Raw genomic sequence first — 15,413 nt, forward strand, 5'->3', positions numbered from 1 at the left:
GGATGTATGTACTGTATGTATGCAGGTACACAGAAGATTCAAAGACATATCATGTTTCAAAATCATCTTATTTATCTTATTCTTCTGTTAAAGCTGAAGCTTAATAGGACACAGATTATGTGCTGGGAGTTCGGCCAGATCATGTTCCCAAATTGGCAAAAACATGTTGTGGAGCGGCCTCACTTTCTCATAGATAGTACTATATGTATGTATGTATGTATGTATGTATGTATGTATGTATGTATGTATGTATGTATGTATGTATGTATGTATAATGTATCTAAAAACAGCGGCTCAAAAAAGAGTTTTGATGATAATGAACATTCACAACTGAGCAGTTACCTTCTTGGCCTTTACAGAATAATGGGTGATAGCTGAAACTGCACAGCTGCTGCAACGAATGCCATAATCCAGACAGAAAATTGGCTGCCTCTTGCAGTTAAAGGCAGCTGTCATGCTATCTCTGCAATTATAAAAGGATGATTCAGGTGCAAGTGGGTGATAGGACTAAGTGCATAGCACCTGTACCAGCACGAGAGTTGTTTTAGAAGGTTTTTAAGCGTTGTGGTTATATAATCTTTTGATAATCTTCTTAATGCCTGGGTATATCAAAATTCATTCTGTCTGAGAGGTTATATTAAAGTGGTTTTGTAAAGATCTTCCTGGGTTCAAACAGGGACCTGTCCATGTTCAGAGCTATTTCCAACCAGTGTTTTGAACCATTTTAATAAATCTATCACATTTAATGAATAATATTACTTCCCAACATGTGTTGGAAACAAAATCATAACTTCATGTAAGCATTTGAACTTATTAGTCCAATCCTACTAAGCTGTTGTTATGAATTGTTATGAGTAAAACACAATGACAAAGGGCATTTGCTGTTGATTAGCAGCTTTATTGCTGTTTACTGTTCAAATCAAATCAAATCAAATCATTCTTTATTTATATGGCACTTTTCATACTTTTACAGTAGCACAAATTGCCTTACAGGAAATAAAAGCAAAACAAAAAATGAAACAAAACATGAACAAAGAAACACCATGAAAACCCAAACACACAAATATACACACAGAGATACGCAAAGACAAACACACCCATGCACATACTCACATGCACATACTGTGAATTGCCATACACACACCCAGACACACACACTAGCTGTTGCTGAGGATACATGGCTTGGCACCGAGATCTGAGGTGAGGTAGAATCTACCTTTGGGGGCCGCACACCAAGAGGAATCATGGTCCATGGCTGCAGGGGGCACTGCCACAGGGACCCCCCATCCCAGGCAGACAGGGGGCTCCACACCAAGGTGTAGCGCTCTCAAGCTAACCAGGCCAGGGCCGTCCACGGGACAGCACCCCCATCAGACCCCAAGAGGAAACACTGGAAAACCAAGGGGCTAAAACAATCAAATAGGATAAAAAGGTATACCGGTTGAAACTAAAAACTGAGGGAATAAAAACAGTCAAATCAGTAAAATAAGATAAAAGATATAGAAGCTAAAAAAAAAAAAAGAAAATATAAGAAGCATAAAAAATCATAAAAGGAATTAGAAACAGGTCAGTTAAAAGCCTGATTAAAAAGATGGGTCTCTATTTAAAAACATCAACATTCTCCACGGCCCTGAGGTTCTCTAGCAAGCTGTTCCACAATAGGGGGCCAGAATAACTAAATGCTGCCTCCCCGTGTGTATTGGTTCTTACTTGTGGTATGGTTAAAATTATTGCAGATTAATAAGAAGGCCAGTGATCATTAAGATGTTTAAAAACTAGTAAAAGAACCTTAATATCGATGCTGACGCGCATAAGGAGACAATGCAGCGATTTTAAAACTAGTGTAATGTGCTCCCGCCCCCTTGGTCCTTGTCAGCACACGTGCGGCTGAGTTCTGTGGTAATTGTAAGTTGTACAGACCAGACCAGAGAGCAGGACATTACAATAATCTAAATGACAAGAGATAAAAGCATGCATCACCACCTCCATGCTGGCCTGAGAGAGAGCGGGCGGACTCTGGCTATATTCTTAAGATGGTAAAAACCCATATTTGTTATGTTTTTGATGTGTGGAATAAAAGAGAGCTCAGAGTCCAAAATCACACCCAGATTTTGAGGGTTTAAAATCTTGTAACATTGGTAAAGTTTCTCTCTCTGGCCTTCAGGACCAATGACTGTTGACTAATTTCCCTCAATACAAGATCATAATTTCATAATCACAAAAAAGAAAAGACAGAGACAGACATAGATAAAGCACACAATAAGCCTTGTTCCAAAGAAGCTATTTTGGCATGCCTTTTTAGCAACAGCACAGCATAAACTTTAAAGTGAACAATGGCTGAATTCCATTTAGCTGCATAGGCTTCAGGATCAAGGTATCAAAGATGCTGGCTAACTGTCTCTCTATCATTGCTCACTGGAACACTTGAACAGAACAGAGCCACTGTTATTCCCATTGTTAGCTATTGTACTTCATTAATCTAATACAGTAAAATGATAAAATCAGACAGGAGAGAAAATTAGAAAATTATTAAAATGATAAAAATGTGAATGTTTTCTCTTTATAGCCTTCTCGGTGTTATCTGTGGAGTCAGGGCTTATTTACTGCATGGGCACCCAAAGCGAACTTTGTAGTCATGGCACGTGCCAGATGTCTGGTCCATTTTGCGGCAAACAAATCCCTTAGATGGACTGTAGCTGAAAAAGAATTCCAAACAGTTAGTGTAACTTATTTTTAATGGAGTGCATTGCTAATTCCATATAACATTGTTTAGCTATTATTACTCCTGATTCACTCCTGAAAAAGAGATTTCCATTCACTTTTATAGAGACATTCCTGGTCCCCAAGGCATGAATCCGACTGACTAAAATGATAGTCTGGTTTTCTCTTGAGCAACCAGCAAGTTGATACATGTGGCCTTGAGTGTAACACTGTATCTTGAAAACAATTAGATGAATTGTTAGATTAATTAATTTGCTAACATATTGTACCACCACTTATGGCTTTAACAATTGTTGAGAATAATATTTTTTTGCTTAGTATGCTATGTTTCTCTAAGACTCATTGGTATTAACTAGATGACTGACAATTAAAGCAGCATATAATGTGAGAAGAGGAAACATTGCAAACATGTTTGTACACACCAGGTACTCAAATACATACAGTACAGAAGACATTCAGTAGAATACTACACCATTGCATCATACCAATTCAGATCATTCATAATCATTCTGTATACTTACTTATACACCACATCCCCTGCTGCAGCCACAGTGAGTCCAGACAGAGTTTGGGCCTGAATATTTACTGGTTTAGAGCAGATCTTTCCTGGGTTCTCCTTGTGGAGATCTGAGAGGGTTTCCCAGTCCCCAGTTCCACTGGGGTTGTCTCTGTCAAACCAGTCCGTCCAGCATTCTGAAGATAAGTATTCCAAAGGTAATAATGTAGCAACAAGACATTGAAACAAACAAACATGAAAATAGACACAAAGACAAATTAAATGTGTAATATGAAGCCAAAATGTGTAATTTGCGTTACACTGCACATGGATGTACTAATACAGTACCTCCTACATCACAGAACGAGGGAGGGCAGCTGAAACGCACGCGGTAATCATTACACTTCTTATTCTTAGTCTGGTCCTGGTTCCTGCAGATGAATCCTGAAGTCGTGTCACTCCTGAAACAAATAAAACGGAGTTTAGCGATAACTAAAAATAACCACATGAATGCTTCCACTGGTATGTTTTCATTTTTTAACCATGCCAGTGGCATGGCTGTAAGGATGACATTGACTTTGAATCTTTCTGTTGGTCAGTCCACCACTTTGTTCCAGACTGAAATATCTTCTTTAACATTGGATAAGTTGCCAAGACCTTTTGCACAGACATTCCTGGTCCTCAGGGGATGAACCCCTCAGACTAAAGTGATCCCTTGGTTTTCTCTAGAGCAACCAGCAGAGAACATTTTTGGTATTGAGTGTAATCTCTTGAAAACGATCAGATTGATTGTTGTGAACTGTGCATTTCCCGTTCATGTCCCCTTTTTAGATGATATGAAACCACTTTTTAGATATGTTAAACTGTCAAATGATATTTTGTTTATATTGTACCACCACCACCTACCCCTTTAACAGTTGTTTAGATTATTTTGTTTTGGTCACCATGCTATGTTTTTCTAAAACTTATTGGTATAAAGCACATGACTGAAGTTTAAAACAGCATATAATGTGAAAACTTTAAACATTGGGAACATGTTTGGTCTCACCAGTACCTCAAACACAAACGGTAACAACATTAATACAACACATTCAGTAGAATCCAACATTAATCATTGCATCAAACCAACTCAAATCATTGATTATCATTCTGTATACTTACTTATACACCACATCCCCTGCTGCAGCCACAGTGAGTCCAGACAGAGTTTGGGCCTGAATATTTACTGGTTTCGAGCAGATCTTTCCTGGGTTCTCCTTGTGGAGATCTGAGAGGGTTTCCCAGTCTCCCGTTCCACTGGGGTTATCTCTGTCAAACCAGTCCGTCCAGCATTCTGAAGATAAGTATTCCAAAGGTAATAATGTAGCATCAAAACATTTCAAACTTCTCTGTAATTGCACATTTTGTGATATTTCAAACATGAAATACACACAAAGCCAAATTAAATGTGTAATATGAAGCCAAAATGTGAAATTTGCGGTACACTGCACATGGATGTACTAATACAGTACCTCCTACATCACAGAACGAGGGAGGGCAGCTGAACCGCACGCGGTAATCATTACACTTCTTATTCTTAGTCTGGTCCTGGTTCCTGCAGATGAATCCTGAAGTCGTGTCACTCCTGAAACAAATAAAACGGAGTTTAGCGATAACTAAAAATAACCACATGGATGCTGCCACTGGTATGTTTTCATTTTTTAACCATGCCAGTGGCCTTGCTGTAAGGATGACATTGACTTTGAATCTTTCTGTTGGTTGGTCCACCACTTTGTTCCAGACTGAAATATCTTCTTTAACATTGGATAAGTTGCCAAGACCTTTTGCACAGACATTCCTGGTCCTCAGGGGATGAACCCCTCAGACTATAGTGATCCCTTGGTTTTCTCTAGAGCAACCAGCAGAGAACATTTTTGGTATTGAGTGTAATCTCTTGAAAACGATCAGATTGATTGTTGTGAACTGTGCATTTCTGGTTGATATCCCTTTTTTGATTAAATGAAACCACTTTTTTAGATATGTTAAATGTCAAATGATATTTTGTTTATATTGTACCACCACCACCTTCCCCTTTGACAATTGTTTAGATTATTATTTTTTGCTCAGCATGCTATGTTTTTCTAAAACGTATTGGTATTAAGCACATGACTGAAGTTTAAGACAGCATATAATGTGAAAACTTTAAACATTGGGAACATGTTTGGTCTCACCAGTACCTCAAACACAAACGGTAGCAACATTAATACAACACATTCAGTCGATCCAACATTAATCATTGCATCAAACCAACTCAAATCATTGATTATCATTTTGTATACTTACTTATACACCACATCCCCTGCTGCAGCCACAGTGAGTCCAGACAGAGTTTGGGCCTGAATATTTACTGGTTTCGAGCAGATCTTTCCTGGGTTCTCCTTGTGGAGATCTGAGAGGGTTTCCCAGTCTCCAGTTCCACTGGGGTTATCTCTGTCAAACCAGTCCGTCCAGCATTCTGAAGATAAGTATTCCAAAGGTAATAATGTAGCAACAAGACATTTCAAACTTCTCTGTAATTGCCCATTTTGTGATATTTCAAACATGAAAATACACACAAAGCCAAATTAAATGTGTAATATGAAGCCAAAATGTGTAATTTGCGTTACACTGCACATGGATGTACTAATACAGTACCTCCTACATCACAGAACGAGGGAGGGCAGCTGAAACGCACGCGGTAATCATTACACTTCTTATTCTTAGTCTGGTCCTGGTTCCTGCAGATGAATCCTGAAGTCGTGTCACTCCTGAAACAAATAAAACGGAGTTTAGCGATAACTAAAAATAACCACATGGATGCTGCCACTGGTATGTTTTCATTTTTTAACCATGCCAGTGGCCTGGCTGTAAGGATGACATTGACTTTGAATCTTTCTGTTGGTCAGTCCACCACTTTGTTCCAGACTGAAATATATCCTTTAACATTGGATAAGTTGCCAAGACCTTTTGCACAGACATTCCTGGTCCTCAGGGGATGAACCCCTCAGACTAAAGTGATCCCTTGGTTTTCTCTAGAGCAACCAGCAGAGAACATTTTTGGTATTGAGTGTAATCTCTTGAAAACGATCAGATTGATTGTTGTGAACTGTGCATTTCCCGTTCATGTCCCCTTTTTTGATGAAATGAAACCACTTTTTTAGATATGTTAAACTGTCAAATGATATTTTGTTTATATTGTACCACCACCACCTACCCCTTTAACAATTGTTTAGATTATTATTTTATGGTCACCATGCTATGTTTTTCTAAAATGTATTGGTATTAAGCACATGACTGACGTTTAAAACAGCATATAATGTGAAAACTTTAAACATTGGGAACATGTTTGGTCTCACCAGTACCTCAAACACAAACTGTAGCTACATTAATACAATACATTCAGTAGAATCCAACATTAATCATTGCATCAAACCAACTCAAATCATTGATTATCATTCTGTATACTTACTTATACACCACATCCCCTGCTGCAGCCACAGTGAGTCCAGACAGAGTTTGGGCCTGAATATTTACTGGTTTCGAGCAGATCTTTCCTGGGTTCTCCTTGTGGAGATCTGAGAGGGTTTCCCAGTCTCCAGTTCCACTGGGGTTGTCTCTGTCAAACCAGTCCGTCCAGCATCCTGAAGATAAGTATTCCAAAGGTAATAATGTAGCAACAAGACATTTCAAACTTCTCTATAATTGCACATTTTGTAATATTTCAAACATGAAAATACGCACAAAGACGAATTAAATGTGTAATATAAAGCCACAATGTGTAATTTGCTTTACATTGCCCATGAATGTACTAATACAGTACCTCCTACATCACAGAACGAGGGAGGGCAGCTGAAACGCACGCGGTAATCATTGCACTTCTTATTCTTAGTCTGGTCCTGGTTCCTGCAGATGAATCCTGAAGTCGTGTCACTCCTGAAACAAAGAAAACTGAGTTTAGCGATTACTAAAAATAACCACATGAATGCTTCCACTGGTATGTTTTCATTTTTTAACCATGCCAGTGGCATGGCTGTAAGGATGACATTGACTTTGAATCTTTCTGTTGGTCGGTCCACCACTTTGTTCCAGACTGAAATATCTTCTTTAACATTGGATTGGTTGCCAAGACCTTTTGCACAGACATTCCTGGTCCTCAGGGGATGAACCCCTCAGACTAAAGTGATCCCTTGGTTTTCTCTAGAGCAACCAGCAGAGAACATTTTTGGTATTGAGTGTAATCTCTTGAAAACGATCAGATTGATTGTTGTGAACTGTGCATTTCTGGTTGATATCCCTTTTTTGATGAAATGAAACCACTTTTTTAGATATGTTAAACTGTCAAATGATATTTTGTTTATATTGTACCACCACCACCTACCCCTTTAACAATTGTTTAGATTATTATTTTTTGCTCAGCATGCTATGTTTTTCTAAAATGTATTGGTATCAAGCACATGACTGAAGTTTAAAACAGCGTATAATGTGAAAACTTTAAACATTGGGAACATGTTTGGACTCACCAGTACCTCAAACACAAACGGTAGCAACATTAATACAACACATTCAGTAGAATCCAACATTAATCATTGCATCAAACCAACTCAAATCATTGATTATCATTCTGTATACTTACTTATACACCACATCCCCTGCTGCAGCCACAGTGAGTCCAGACAGAGTTTGGGCCTGAATATTTACTGGTTTCGAGCAGATCTTTCCTGGGTTCTCCTTGTGGAGATCTGAGAGGGTTTCCCAGTCTCCCGTTCCACTGGGGTTATCTCTGTCAAACCAGTCCGTCCAGCATCCTGAAGATAAGTATTCCAAAGGTAATAATGTAGCAACAAGACATTTCAAACTTCTCTATAATTGCACATTTTGTAATATTTCAAACATGAAAATACGCACAAAGCCAAATTAAATGTGTAATATAAAGCCACAATGTGTAATTTGCTTTACATTGCACATGAATGTACTAATACAGTACCTCCTACATCACAGAACGAGGGAGGGCAGCTGAACCGCACGCGGTAATCATTACACTTCTTATTCTTAGTCTGGTCCTGGTTCCTGCAGATGAATCCTGAAGTCGTGTCACTCCTGAAACAAATAAAACGGAGTTTAGCGATAACTAAAAATAACCACATGGATGCTGCCACTGGTATGTTTTCATTTTTTAACCATGCCAGTGGCATGGCTGTAAGGCTGACATTGACTTTGAATCTTTCTGTTGGTCGGTCCACCACTTTGTTCCAGACTGAAATATCTTCTTTAACATTGGATAAGTTGCCAAGACCTTTTGCACAGACATTCCTGGTCCTCAGGGGATGAACCCCTCAGACTATAGTGATTAGTGGCAACATTAATACAACTCATTTAGTAGAATCCAACATTAATCATTGCATCAAACCAACTCAAATCATTGATTATCATTCTGTATACTTACTTATACACCACATCCCCTGCTGCAGCCACAGTGAGTCCAGACAGAGTTTGGGCCTGAATATTTACTGGTTTAGAGCAGATCTTTCCTGGGTTCTCCTTGTGGAGATCTGAGAGGGTTTCCCAGTCTCCAGTTCCACTGGGGTTATCTCTGTCAAACCAGTCCGTCCAGCATCCTGGAGCAAGATCTTAAAATTGAGATTAGTTATAAAACATTTGAATTATTTCTGCATTTGCACAAAAAAGATATGAAGACAGATGCAAGAAGCAATTATTGCAACAGCTCAACACTGCTGTTAAGCTGTCACAGAACCTGACTTAATATTAAATTGAGAGTAAAAATTATTTCCAACTGCATCCCAAAAGCAATTTCAGTCAAAACCAACTGGACTTGGTTATTTGTCTAGGAAGACAATTTACCTCTCATCCAAGAGGTTTCCTCAGTTCATGTACGCAATGACCAGGCTGACTTCGTTAGTGCTATATTGAGTCTTAATGACAGTTGTTGGAGTCACAGGAGGCCATTTGTGAACAGTTGTTCTTTGAATCTAGATTGTTGAATCTCCTGGGAAGGGATGAAAGGGCCGCATTGTAAATTGGAGATAAGTTGTGTCTCAGACCTCCTCTTCTGTTTAGCGATAGTTTATCTCCTGTTTGACTCTAACCACCCCCTGGAACACAAGCTTGAAGTTATCAGAACCCTTCAACACAGAGCTGATAATGTACCCACCAGCTCACAGGCCCAAGGGGAAGAATGCAAGCACCTGAGTGGCGCCCTCATAACTTGTGGCTACCCCAGCTGGACCTTTGTGAAAACGGCAGCTGCTTCCAGAAAGAAAACCAAAGTGGTTGAGAAAGAAAAAGAAAACAAGAGAAACAACATAGTCATGCCGTATGTGGCTGGGGTATCAAAAAAACTCAGGAGGATCTTCAACAAACACTGCATCCCTGTGTATTTCACACCCAGTAACACACTCAGACAGAGACTAGTACATCCCAAGTACAGAACACCACGCACCCACAAAAGCAATCTGGTTAATGCTGTCCAATGCAACGAGGAATACAAAGATCTCTACATTGGAGTAACAAAACAATCACTGCATAAACGCATTTCCCAACACAGGAGAGCTAACTCCTCAGGCCTGGACTCCGCTGTCCACTGGACAGAGAGGGCAGATGGTTTAAAAGAGGAGTAAAAGAAGCCATCTATGCAAAAGTAAAGAAAACAATGCTAAACAGAGGAGGAGATCTGAGACACCACTTATCTCCAATTTCCAATGCTGCCCTTTCATCCCTTTAGGAGATTCAACAATCTAACCTCAAAGAACAACTGTTCACAAATGGCCTCCTGTGACTCCAACGACTGTCGTTAAGACTCAATAGAGCACTAACAAAGTTGAAACCAACGACTGCCACTCATTATTTTTTTAAATAATATATTTCATAATGATTTAGCACATTGACCACTGTCTAGGCACAGACTAGATTTTGACCTAGTCTTGTTTTCCCCCCAAACTCAAGAAGGTACTGCACATTGGTATGTGATTAATATCATATTGAGTGAAGGGTCTTACTGTTATAATCAGGTCGTCGCCTTGAGATGGACTGGGTGCCTTCTGGTAAAGGTAATGAAATAATGAATGAAAAAATGTTTCACCCTGTGACTGTATATTTCTAATCATTTATTTAAAATTGTACATAATTTCATGCAGATACTGAGATGGACCTACCAAAGAACAACCCGGCAACAATGGCAAGACTTAACTAATAGAGACAATAGAAAATAAAAAGGTTACAATACAAGAAAGTGTCATAATGCTTATAGACCTGTAAACATAAACATTCTAAATGTGTCCATGTTTGATTCCTTTTACAGTCAATGTTAATTATATCAGCTGACAGAAATTTAACAAGGACCAAGGCTGTTGCCTAGCAATACTATTAAAAAGGTCTATATAGAACTTGTAAATCTATATAGGGAAATAAATAGAAATAAAATATATAAAATCATACATTACCAATTTAATCATGATTGCGGATGATCATATAACTGTAGTGGAAGTTAAAGGAAATTATACAATTATTATTTATTTATTATAATATTTCCATTCAAAATATATATTTACAAAAAGACCACAGTATAATAACATAAATTGTTAAATAAGAGAGGTTATGAAATTGCATGAATTTCTAAAAAATTAAGTTCAGAAGAGACATTAAGTTACTCACCCGCAGGACCGCTCAGTGTGGTTGCATTAACCTCTGTGTGGCTTAATGATCCTCTGTCTTGTCCCTCCACTTATAAGCATACTTTATTATGTAAGAGTTTTAAATTCTGGCACAGGTGAACAGTCACTTGCTGGAATCAGATCACGCCCAAAGTCGCACATCCCTGTTCTCTCTATCATCTATGTTGCTGTTTTGACATTCAGTATGTGTGACTAAGTTTTTAATATTGAGTGACATGATGTTCCAGAAAAATTGTCATAGGTATGCAAGGTTGCCTTGAAGCATAATCAGCAAGGACATAACTCTACTTCAAATCAAATGCATCAGAAAGAAGCCGCAGGCGGATTAGAAGTGATACATTACAGGAGCCTTTATCAGTGTGGTCACATCAAGAGTTTTAACTGCCTGTGAAAAAGAAACATTGCACATTCAGCCTGAGGCATTGTTAAAGGTTTACTGTTGCAAGTTTATAAACATGATAAAATTCTAAAGACACTCTCTGTTTGTGAGCACTTTATTAAGCTGGTATTGTTTTCACCTTGTGAGTTTATGTCTGTCTGCTTTTGGACAGATTTTGGCACCACTATAGCGTTTCAACTGTGCAAGACACAGTAACAAAACTTTATAGTTGAGTAGCTGAGATAAAATAAAAGACAAAAATGGGTGTGATACCATTGCAAGATTATCTCTAGTAATAGAAATGACCACCATAATTTGGTGTTGTCGGCAGCATGGTCACCATGGAGTGACAGCAAAATCCGTGCCAAAGGAGAAAGCTGTGTGCAGGCAGAGAAAGATGAGCCAGGGACTGTCCTAAGAACTAGAGAGAACAGGACAACCAGAAAAAAAAATCAAGTGGGACAGACGGTTTGCAGTGTTGAGGACAAATCTGGATGGGGACAATGGCCATGGGGACAGTTGGAACACTGACACAAACACAAACTGACACACATCAATTATTGCAAAATGTTATTTTACAATTAGAATGGAGCTTTTCGTGGAGCAATGGCTGCCACTTCTGTGTGTGGATGCGGAGTCGGAGCCAGGAGTGGTTGGAACGTGAGGTGAATGGCATCACTGAAACAGACTTCATCCAAAATTTAAGGATGCAGAGGGTTACTTTTGACTACATCTTTTAGGGCCTCTCCCTACAACCTATCTGAAGTAGATCCAGGTTCAAAGAAACTTCCCACATCAAGATAGAGTGTATGACCAGAAGGCTGTGCCCAGCGGTCACAAGTGGAAGATCTGTAGAAGCAGAGAGTGTAGTAGGCGTGGACATCTGAAGGCAATTCGGACCCGCAGGTCCATGGGAACGACGCAAGTTGCAGCTTGAATCTAGCACAGATTGTAGTGTGAAAAAGTGTAGGTATTTGAATTAGTAGATAAGCCTTTGTTCACATAATGCATGCATTACACAATTTTGCATTACAGCCCCAGCTTGTGGCCGATTGATATCAGATTTTGAACAGACCCTCAGTGCGGCGCGGGAAATAACTATTCCAAGTTGTGTGTTAATCAGAGAAACTATTTCAAAGTAACACACCACTTGCTGTTTTGACTACAGTGTACAAAAGTATTTCCTCAATTCCATATTGTTTCATTCATTCATCTTCAACCGCTTATCCCGGGGTCGGGGACGCGGGGGGGCTGGAGCCGATCCCAAATTATTTTGATAACTTTTGATCGTAGGGTTATAAAGATTATGTGTGCAAAATGTCGTGCTGAAGGGACTGTCAGCCTAGGAGGAGTTCGAAAAAATAGTTTTTTCCTTTTTCCGGGATTTTGTGCAAAAATACTCGTCAGAAATGTGCCATAGTCTGTATCCCGAGATTCAACGCCTTTCAGACAACATGGGGATGTAAGAAATCTAAATTTGCAATATACAATGTGGAAGTTAGTGGTCAAAAAGCCTTTTCCTTGTTTATAGCATATGTGTTTTGTGGGGGCACCAGTCAATACCTCCCCTAAAAGTTTTGTTTCCATAACTTATACGGTTAATGCACCAGTATGAGTAATACGAAAAACAGTACCACCTACTGGCTGATTAATGTCCATTTTTCTCAAAGCTGCAGATGAACATCAGAAACTATTGTTTAAGTTTCTTCTCAATCCGACTTATAATAGCTAAGATATGATGAATTCTGCATAACAGCGCCACCGAGTGGTTGGTTGGTGTCAAATTTTGTAACAGGCCTAAGACATAGGAAACTAAATTACCAATTTTTGTGTTGGTCCGACACAATTTGAAGTTTCATCTTGATCAGACACTCAGCCTAGGAGTAGTTTGAAAAAGTAGGTTTTGTGGGAAAAAAAGTATAGGCAGAAATGGCCGCTGGTACTGAGAGCCATGCTGCTGCTTGCATCGCGGGGCCCCTTGGGCTTGGACCCCAGCCCCCTTGGGCTTGGACCCCTACTTATGTTTTAAAAATGTGGCAAACTTTAAACCTTTAGGTCTTGCCAGTACTTTTTTGGAAAGGGTAATGTGATTGATAGAATATGCAAAATGCATTTTATTTGCATTAGGTAAGTTTTTAAATGTTTTAAGGGAAATTTGTGTGTAGTCGTGTCAATGTTTTAAGGCAATGGATTGATTTACAAAAGTACAAAAAAGCCACATACTTTCTATTCAGTCTCTGACTATGTTTTAAAGTAACCCTGCAACCCTGAAGTAACCCTGCAATGCAGTTTTGAACTTGAGTACCATGATGGTATGCAAGGCTGTCATTGCCAGTAAAGACAGCACTCCTGCCAAATGAGTACAGGTGCATGTTTCCCAATTTAAGATAATAAATTGCAGGCATCCAGGTCAGGATGCACATTATGTTGTATAAATAAACAATTAAGATTTTACATATTAAACGTACCCCATGATCAGTTTGTAAAACCATTGTTGCAGATTAAAGATTATGATGTAGATAAAAAAAAATGCTGCTCTCGCAAAACAAATATCAAATAACCTACAAATTATTTCAGCATTCCTGCAAACGTTGTCACTGAAACACTTATTTTCTTTAATCTAAATAAAAAAAGTTAGATTAGAGATTTTCAAGGGAGAACTTCAAACGTTTAGGAAGGCTCAGTGCTTAGTGAGTGATCATTTATATAAGGTATTACATTAGTTATCAAAAGAAGATCACATAGTATAGCTTAAATGTGCAAGCTTTGTTCAATAGATGGTTCAGGTACAGTACTTTGGTCAGAAACTAGAAAATGCCTTAGGAAATGTCTTTTTATGCGCGGTCTGAAGTTATGCCAAACAGCAATATCAGGCCATTTTGGCTCAAATAAGAGGCTAGCTTAAATGCTAAAATATCAGTTTTATCAGAACTGAAGAGATTTTTTTTGACTGAGAGAGGAGAACGACACTAAAGGCTTTTCTCCATGGAAAAGATGTTTTTGCTCTTCCTCAAACTGATTATGGCGAGAGTTTGATAGAAAGATAGAATGATTTCCAGAAAAGAAATGCATTTAACATGATGTGCATCCTGACCTGGATGACTACAATTTATTATCTCTAATTGGACGGCTTGCACCTGTCTTTACTGGCAATTGCAGCCTTGCATACCTTAGGTAAGATCCCGGAACATCCTGTTACTCAAGTTCAAAGCTGCATTTCTGTCAAACATGTGTATTGTTGGCAGGGTTACTAAATGACTTTACTGGCAATGACAGCCTTCCATCATTCCAGCATACCATCATGTTACTCGAGTTCAAAGCTGCATTTCAGGGTTACTTCGGGGTTGCAGGGTTACTTTAAAATGTAGTCAGTGACTGAATACAAATTATGTGGCATTTTTGTACCTCTTTTGTAAATCAATCCATTGCCTTAAAACATTGACACAGCTACAAACATTTGAGTTCCACAAATTGTATGTATAAAATGCATGTTACTTACTCAACCAATCAAATTACCCTTACCAAAACATTACTGGCAAAAATTACAGGTTTACAAATGATATGATTAAAAATGTAATCATATAATCCAAGTCTAACTATGCAGGTTTTTACCCCAAATGGAATCAGGGCAGATAATAAATACTTATTTTTTGTAATCGTATTATAAGATCCTGATTCCATTACAAACCAACACTAGGTGTTGGTGCTCTCATGTCTTGATATCACGTCTAGTCAATCTTCGCAACAACCTCTACTTGTGAGTGTCAGAAATGTATGAACCATTGTGTCAAAATGTAATCTTTAATCCAAAATTTTTGGTTCCTGTCAGGTGTTTCTAATCATCCACTGATCACTACATTGACTTGTCTGCATTTCATTGTTACACACAAAGTATGGTGCCGCATTTTTTTCCAGTGTCCATCTTCTGCTGTAGTTGTGTGTAGGCCTTATTAATTGCCCTTTGAGAAGAATAGCTACCTCCCTCTGTTCAATAGCAGCTGGGGATAGTCTCTGTCTATTCATACATCAGCATTAAACTTTGTCATCTGAAGGGGCCAGCGTAATATTTTACACTAAATTGTGCTTGGGACTGGATGCCAAAGTACAAATG

General features: G+C 38.7%; 1 protein-coding gene across 2 annotated transcripts; it reads right to left on the reverse strand.

Moving 5' to 3' along the window:
- Positions 1–877: 877 nt before the first annotated feature.
- LOC310961445 (mucin-5B) lies at positions 878–10,961 on the reverse strand. Of its 2 annotated transcripts, none has more exons than XM_083933505.1 (16): positions 10,904–10,961; positions 10,693–10,724; positions 10,405–10,438; positions 10,249–10,290; positions 8,679–8,862; positions 8,220–8,332; positions 7,869–8,040; positions 7,056–7,168; positions 6,705–6,876; positions 5,891–6,003; positions 5,540–5,711; positions 4,729–4,841; positions 4,379–4,550; positions 3,566–3,678; positions 3,243–3,414; positions 878–2,696 (listed from the first exon to the last, which is right to left on the reverse strand). In XM_083933505.1, exons 2-16 carry the CDS (start codon positions 10,702–10,704, stop codon positions 2,597–2,599), a joined length of 1,797 nt encoding a protein of 598 aa, XP_083789631.1. In that variant the 5' UTR covers positions 10,705–10,724; positions 10,904–10,961; the 3' UTR covers positions 878–2,596. The 2 variants fall into 2 exon arrangements, with proteins under 2 accessions (XP_083789631.1, XP_083789632.1); XM_083933506.1 differs by having other exon boundaries at positions 10,249–10,287; positions 10,904–10,945.
- Between the last annotated feature and the right edge of the window lie 4,452 nt (positions 10,962–15,413).

The sequence above is a fragment of the Echiichthys vipera genome, assembly GCF_963691815.1.
Source record: "Echiichthys vipera genome assembly, chromosome: 19".
In the NCBI taxonomy this organism is placed as follows: Eukaryota; Metazoa; Chordata; class Actinopteri; order Perciformes; family Trachinidae; genus Echiichthys; species Echiichthys vipera.